At 39.5% G+C, this 8,722-nt stretch overlaps 1 protein-coding gene across 1 annotated transcript; it reads right to left on the minus strand.

Annotated features, from left to right (window-relative positions):
• Positions 1-4,898: 4,898 nt before the first annotated feature.
• Positions 4,899-6,068, minus strand: LOC128666499 (putative nuclease HARBI1). Its single transcript, XM_053721131.1, has 2 exons — positions 5,441-6,068; positions 4,899-5,266 (listed from the first exon to the last, which is right to left on the minus strand). The coding sequence occupies exons 1-2, from the start codon at positions 6,066-6,068 to the stop codon at positions 4,899-4,901; spliced, it is 996 nt and encodes a 331-aa protein (XP_053577106.1).
• Positions 6,069-8,722: the final 2,654 nt, after the last annotated feature.

Here is an 8,722-nt window from a genome sequence, read left to right on the forward strand (position 1 = left end):
TGTGAGGGTATCAACCCCTCTTTGCAGGTTGTCAATTTTGGGCATAAACAGTAAAGATATCTGCTTAACAATAGGGTGTGTGTCAAGTGACCCATTCTCTGAGCATGCTTCATTGCTAGTCCCTAGGCCGGATGGGTCGGCTCCAGATTTGTTTCTGCCAGAGCCCGTTTTGCTACGACTTGCCATGGGGGAGTTGGTTAAGAATTTATCCATATACCTCTGAAAATGACAAGACTGTTTACATATGTAGTTGGTATTCTAACAGCAGACTATTAAACCCGTGCTAACCGGTAAATGGAGCAGTGTGTGTGAATAATTTCAAAAGTGACTGTGAGGTCTTGTCAGTAAAGAAAACCATATGTTGGGGTAAACAGGCAGTGCAATGTGGATTGTACAGTTTTTCTCCTTCCAAGAAAGAAGGGTACCAAGACAGGCCTGTCAGCGCAGCGGTTTGCTAATGCCTCTTCAAAAGGGTAGGGGGACACAAAGGGTCTCTTAAGGGTTAACTTAGGGTGACCGTGTTAGCTACTTGCACAGTCCTGGTGTAAAAATAGAAGAGAGCAAATCCGCTGACCTGAGTGGCGTGCGGGGTACTGACTACATGTCACTCCATACGCCACAGGGAATGACAAGAATAATTGTAAATGCCAATAGTAATCTATCAGCCAACCATTAAACCCCCTACAATCAATATAGAACACAGTAACTGTGGGTTAACTAGTGAAAAATAACAGTTTCCTAACATGGGAAAAAAACATGGGTTAATGCATGTATTTAGCACAACAATGATTATTAGTAAAACAGTTCCTCTTCCCTCTAGTGCAGGTGGGAGGCAGCACCAGTTCATCAGCCCAGCAACCTTTATGCCTCCCCCCAGGGGGGTATAGGTCTAATGTTCACTTATCTATGTGTTGGGGATATCAGCGTCGATTGGTACAGTTTTACTGCTAGATATGCAATGAGAGGGGCAAATTGGCAGGTCTGAGTGATTTACCCAAAGGTTGAAGTGTAACTTGCCCACAAACTCAGACTATGGAAGATCCTGCAGAGTCCAAGGTTCCTGCCCCTAATGGTGTCCCTTGGGGGCTATTGCGTATTTAGCACTGTTACTTTTCTCTTTTTACTTTTTTTTTTTTTCCCCCTTTTTTTCAAGACAAGGATTCTTCTTCCCGCACAAGGGCAGGCCCAATGCCTGCAATTGGCAATGTAGTAAAATGGCAGGGGTTGTATAACTTCGCTACAGAATATGAAAAGGGCCCACTGGCTGGGCTAAGTAATGAACCCAAAAGTTAAGCACTGCCTATAGAAGGCTCTCTAAGAACCAAATTTCCTGGCCTCAGTAGTGACCCAAGAGGTATGTTATGCAGGCAGCCCTGTCAGACACGTTAGGTAAAGATACTTGTCTCCTTCACATAGAGATGTGTTAAATGTTGTGACAAGAGTTACAATAGGGCCCGTGTCTCCATACCCTCCGATAACTTAGAGGGATGTTAATATGTTCATGCGCCCCAACAAACCAGGGTGTTATTGCTGGTAAAAGTGTCTCTAGCAGTATTTGGGTGTGATACTTTACCCCCTCTGTACTCCGGAGCCTGCACTCGCCATGAGGGTTGGAGGCCTCGCTTTCAAGATGGCGCCTGTTTTCGCGCGAGCCGAGACTCCCTCTGTGTCCTCCACTCCGGTGTATTTAGCCCAAACTGGCCTGCTGATGTCGGGATCAGTGATCGGCAAGTCTGCTTCTCAGTCTGGCAGACGCCGAACCTCCGGGGCAGTGCGGTGAACAGTCCTTGTAGCGGTGTGGCGGCAGAGGCAGGCTGTGATCCACGCGGGAACTCGATGGCGCTTTCCTCCCAGTAAGTGTCTCCTTAGCGAGACCGGTCACCCTCCGGGTTCTGCCAGCTGCCTATGTTATTAAGCGGGTCTTTTTACAGCCTCCTGAGCTGCATGTATGCGGCGCGCCACTTCAGCGTTTCTTGTTGTTAGACCTCCGTGGGGGAGCGATGTACAGCTCCTGTAATAAGTGTGAAGGGAGTCTCTTACACTTCACCTCCACTCCGGACAGCAAACTCTGTCAAGGAATTATTCGTGGCCACAGGGGTTGTGACAGCAAGGTAAAGGGCAGCCTAGAATTGGTTTTAAAGTTGATTTTCTATGCTGTTTTATGCGGAGCTCCCTTCACCTGCTGCTTCTCCCTTGGCCCGCCCACCGGAAGTCCCCCTAAATTTAATTTTTTAATATTTTTTTTTTTTTTAATTCAAAAAATAATATATTTAAATAAAAAAAAAAAAACACAAATATATTATGATTGGTGTGTTAAATGTCAACTGCAATGTATTATTATTAGTTGAATGGAAAAGGAGTGCAATCCTTGCAGATGGCTGTGACTTATATTAATGAAATTTACAGATGAATCTGTGCAGGCAACAACCATAATATATCTAACCCAAGTGTTGAATATGTGCTTATTTATCATTACTAAGAAATGAGATTACAAGAGAACAAATCGATATTAAAAATATTATTGTTTATCAATGTGTATTAAAAAGAGAATACATTGCACATTCATGCAACTTTAATTTTGATTATAATATTAGTTTATATTTACAATAGGTACCGAACGGTGTCATCAGCTGTCGGAGGAGCTTACAATTGTGGTTAGGCAGATACAGGAGAGTTTATATGACGAATCACAAGATCTGATTGGTAGCCTACTGAATGACGATACACAGATAGAAAGGTATCTTGAAGATTCAGCTGCTGCCGCCGCTGAACCTGCTGCCCCAGGATCTGACCCTGCTGCTGCCGCCCCTGCTGCCGCCCCTGCTGCCGCCCCTGCCGCCGCCCCTGCTGCCGCCCCTGCCGCCGCACCTGCTGCTGCCCCTGCCGCCGCACCTGCTGCTGCCCCTGCCGCCGCACCTGCTGCTGCCCCTGCCGCCGCACCTGCCGCCGCCCCTGTTGCTGCCCCTGGCCATGATGATGATGGAGCAATAAATAATATGGTCAATCTGGGGAGGCAATATAGTGACAATCAACAGGAGTTGATTAGGACATTGGGTGTATATATTCAGCAACAGGGGCGTCAGGTGGAGATGCAAATGGAATTGCAAAGGGAGAGAATAGCTATAGATCTACGTAGGGTAGCCATAGAGGAAAGGGAGTTGGTGCGAAGGGAGAGAGCAGATGAGGATAACCGAAATTTCAATCGCAATTTATTTCTGTTGATGCAGGGTACCCTTCAAGAATTACTTTCTTCAAGAAGGGAAAGATCACCTCCACAATCTCCCACTGCCTCTAAGCGGTCTAAAGATTAGTTTTTTGATTTATTTTGTTTGTATTATGCATGAAGTAATGCTTGTTATAATTTAATAAAAGAAATTATTTTGATGATTATCTTTATTGTATTTTATTTGAAAACAATGATGTTTTTAATTACTATTCATTGGTCATATCTAATAAGTTATTAAAGGTACAATGTACACCAAAGTATTTTATATTTTTAAAAATAAATAACATTATTAAACATTGACCGGTTATGCAGAACCAACACAACTATATTAAATGGACATAAACACAATAATAATTAATGTTTATGTTAGAAAATAGAATGTTATTTCTAACTTTTCTAGTAACAACTTTAATTGTAGAATTTTAGTCATTCACTTGTTCTATATTGATGAAAGATGAATGTATGGAAGCTCATGAACAGGTAATAACCAATGTTATTGATAAATAGAAATATATATATGTTTTCAACTCATTAAAAATAATGTATATGCACTAAAGTGCCGTTACTCAGTGGGCATAATAATTACTGATATTACACTACATAATATAATTTGAAGCCCGGGCTTAAGATTCAAAAATATCCTTAGCACCCCTAAGCTTGGGTGTGATGCCTTAACCCAGTGTTTGTCAAACAGTGTGCCATGGTACATTTGTGTGCCATGAGAGATCCTCAGGTGTGCCACGGCAGACTGACAACATTGTGAGATATTTCTTTAATTTTGCTTGTTTTTTTACTCCCAGTGCAGGGGTGTCCCTCTTTCCAATTTGTATATATTGGGAGGTATGTGACAGGCATCATGTACAACCATGACATATTGCTATTCACTCACAGACATTCAGTATGATTGTTTGAGAATGAATGTCAATATGTCACGTATAGTTTGTAGGAGGCATGGCATCACAGCACAATACATAGAGTGTGATGTGTGTATGTATATAATATATATATATACTTTATTAGGATACGTGTGATTTTTTACAATTTTTGAATGGGGGTGTGTCACAGTATTTTTTAATTGAAAAAAGTGTGCCATGAAAAATAAATAGGTTAAAAAATCAATGCTTTAACCAATTGAAAATGGTCAATCTCCATGATAATGTTTTAAGGCAAAATGTAATAATGTATCTACACATATAATAAGAGCAACAAAATTTATATATTTGATTTGGGTGGATTTTTGATTTTTATTATTACAAGCTAATCAGGGAGACTAAACATCTGCCATTGGTTAAAGAACACCACCCAAGATCATGTGTTAAACCTGTATTGCATTGATGCTGATTCCAAAAATTATATACAAAGATGAGGAAAATAGAATATAATTTAATTATAAAAATTGCCTTCTCGATAAATCATGAAAGATGATGTTTAATGTACCTTGTATCTAAGCATTTTCTGAGAGCCCTATGATAACATGGTCTATCACTTATAATCTATTGAGTATTAATTAGAAATATTTCATTAAAAAAAGAGTCAGGTGTGAAATGAAGAACATTTATTTGAATACATATTAACAATTAAGTTAAACTAACATAAATACCCTCTTTTGGGATAATTTTAAACATAAAGATATGATGAAACAAAAGAACATATGTACAATATATTTACATAATCATTGTTCCAATAGAGCATGGATGTAATCAGATCGAGCTTGTACTCCACTTGCATCAATTTGCTCTAAAGGTGCCACATTGTCATCATACTCTACTTGTAACATAGAAATATCAGCATCTGGCATGCGTAATGCTAGGTTGTGGAGCATGCAACATATGAGAAATATCAGGGATACTTTCTTTGGTTTGTATAGAAGTACTCCCCCAGAGAGGTCTAAACAACGAAACCTGCTTTTCAAAACGCCAAATGTGCGCTCTATAACACATCTTGTAGATGTATGAGCCTCATTGTAGCGCACTTGCGCAGGAGTTCTGGGGTTCAGCACAGGAGTGAAAAGCCATTGGAGACATGAATAGCCTGAATCTCCTGTGTGCAAAAAATAATTTGATTTTAGCAATATGAAATACATAATATTTTTATATCCATATATGACAATTAGTAAGAGATATTTACCTAGGAGAATTCCCTCTGGCATTTGATGATTCTGAAACAGGTCATAAACATGCGAATTTCTCAGGATGAAAGAATCATGTGTTGAACCTGGGAATCCTGACCGGATGCTCATAATCTTCAATTTGGCATCAGAGATGACCTGTATATTTAAAGAATGGTTACGCTTGCGGTCACGATAGGGCAATTCTCCTAACTTTGGAGGCTGCACTAACACATGGGTACAGTCAATTGCACCCAAAATGTTTGTCATCCCAGCAATCCCATAGAACTGCACCTTCACACAATGCCAATCCTCTGGTGTTTCCGGAAAATGTACATAATTCACTATCCGTTGGTGTAAGGCTTTTAATACTACAGTTAGATGACTTGAAAAAGAAGCCTGGCTCATCCCCACAACTAAACTTGTTACAGCCTGAAATGATCCTGTGGCGAGGAAATAGAGGACAGCCAGCAGTTTTAACATTCCAGGGATTGCCTTTGTCCTATAAGTTATAGGTTCAATGGAGTCTTTGATCTCCAGATACAGATTCTCAATTAAACCTCTATTCAAACGGAATCTCCGAACAATTTCCCTGTCACTCAGGGTATGTAACCCTATTCTAGGTAAAAATAACCTTGGCCTTCTGCGTCGTTCATAACGCTGAACTAACTCCAAAAATCTCCTTCTTTTGCGTCTTTGTTGTATAGCAATGCAAAATAGATTGATCATCTCCATCTTGGTAATGACTGCATACATCAAACTTTCTATGCTGTTAGACACTCCCTTTTATAATGACCATTTCACCTGCTGAAAATGCAGGTGGAAGCAACATATTGATTGCTGCAAGTTTTGGAAGAGACAATTAAGGTATATGATTTTTTCGTATAGATATATTTATACATATTTTATAATTTATATATATTTTATACATAGATATTTATCTGAAAATATATAACAAATAATAAAAGGAACATAAATGTTTTTCATTAGAAATCATTTCTAATTCTGATTGAGTTCTATAGCATCCGCAAGCTCAGAGGTGGCGGATTGAGAAATAGGTACGCTGCGTCGGGTGAGACGCGAACGTAATTGTTGAACTTTAGATAATTTCGGGACAGCTTCAAATTGTTTCGAATAGGAGAGCGAATGCAGAGGATTACGCTCAATTTACACATGATTTCAACTCGCATCGATCTGCGTCGAATAGAGAACGGTGGATCGTATGTTACGTCATAAAATTCTAATTATTGCGATCTTAAAGCTTTGATAAGTAAGGCGCATCCTCATCGCGCCATGTACGACGCGGAATTCGGGCGTATTGCAGGTTGACACTTTGATAGATGGGCCTGCAAATCTCTTTATTGGTGGTTTGTATGTTTTTATATGTGTATATATGTTGGAAAAATGGCATTGATAGACTTGTTTGACACAGGGTTGCCACAAACCTTCAATTTGTATAAAGAGCAATATCTGTGAAGCGCAATAAAACGAGGTATACCTGTGTGTGTGTGTGTATATGTGTGTGTGTGTGTGTGTGTATATATATATATATATAATATTTTAAAACTAGTTTTTCCTTACTTCACATACATAAAACACAATACATTTTATAAGCTTAGTATTGACGTTATTACCCACATCCGTTGAAATCTGTTTTTCCACTACATTCCAGTTCTGACCTGTTTGCACATGTGCAGCAATGTAACCTAGGTTACATAATGGCAGCACCCATGATTAAAGGTTTATTACATTGATTTAGTGTTCCTTTAAAGTGATGGTCAACTTTCACAATTTGCTTTGCAATGTTAAATGGACAGTCTACACCAGAATTGTTATTGTTTAAAAAGATAGATAATCCATTTATTACCCATTCTCTAGTTTTGCACAACCAACACAGTTATAGAAATACACGTTTTACCTCTGTGATTACCTTGTATCTAATACTCTGCAAACTGCCCCCTTATTTCAGTTCTTTTGACAGACATCAATTTTAGCCTATCAGAGCTGGCTCACCTGAACTCCACGTGCGTGAGCACAGTGTTATCTATATGACACACATGAACTAACACCCTCTAGTGGTGAAAAAATGTCAAAATGCCCTGAGAGAAGAGGCAACCTTCAAGGGCTTCAAAATTAACATATGAACCTCCTAGGTTTAACTTTCAACTAAGAATACCAATAGAACAAAGCAAAATTGATGATAAAAGTAAATTTGAAAATTGTTTAAAATTGAATTCTCTATCTGAATCATGAAAGTTTATTTTGAACTAGACTGTCCCTTTAAAGGACCAGTCAACACAGTAGATTTGCATAATCAACAAATGTGCGATAGCAAGACAATGCAATAGCACTTAGTCTGTACTTCAAATGAATAGTAGATTTTTTACTGACATTTTTAAAAGTTATGTCTTTTTCCACTCCCCCTGTACCATGTGACAGCCATCAGCCAATCACAAATGCATACATGTACCATGTGACAGCCATCAGCCATTCACAAATGCATACACACTTATTCTTGCTGCACATGCTCAGTAGGAGCTGTTGACTCAAAAATTTTAAATATAAAAGGACTGTGCAAATTTAGTTAATGGAAGTAAATTGGAAAGTTGTTTAAAATGGCATGCTCTATCTGAATAATGAAAGTTTAATTTTGATTGAGTGTCCCTTTAAGTAAGTCTTATTAAATAAGGTTATGTTTAAAAAATAAAAAATTTTAAAAACACTTACTAATGTAGATATCACAGCTATTCACCGCTATTCCGTATCTGCGTTCCTCTGCCCGTCTCGGAAGCTCAATTTTTTTTGGTTGGTGACGTTTCGCTTGATAACCAATAGTAATGCGGCCCTCTTGACGTCCTGTACTGTAGCCAACACGCGACTCTGATGCAATTACAACGCATTATCATCCTGGGATTTCCATGTACCAGAAAAGAGAAGTGTTTGTTGGGAAGAATTAGCAAGCCATAGAGCCATACTGACTTAAAATGTAGTCTGAAGCCTTAGTCCTCTTACAACGGATTTCTCACAAGATGGAAAATCACTACACCTGTTGAGCTTGAGATCCGAGCGGAGTGACGAGGTTTCTGTTACCAGATCAGTCCCGCTAAGTCTTCTGGTCATGATCGATAGGAGTTGCAAGGGAGATAATTTCGCTGACCTAAGTGAGGCTGTTTGCACAGACGCAGAAGGATTGCTCTCGCTAAGTGTTGCTTCTATAGACTTATAGTTGCTTCTATAGACAAGCAATCTGGCACCAGTATACCGATTGCAGATGAGAGGCTGGTCCTGGGCACCCTGGAGATGAGGCCGGTCGAAGGGGGGCCTGAAAAAGGCTGTGAACTGAAGCACCTGGAGAGCCCGGTGCCGAGATCTACACATTTCTTGTTAAA

The sequence above is a fragment of the Bombina bombina genome, chromosome 1, assembly GCF_027579735.1.
Source record: "Bombina bombina isolate aBomBom1 chromosome 1, aBomBom1.pri, whole genome shotgun sequence".
NCBI classification, from domain to species: Eukaryota; Metazoa; Chordata; class Amphibia; order Anura; family Bombinatoridae; genus Bombina; species Bombina bombina.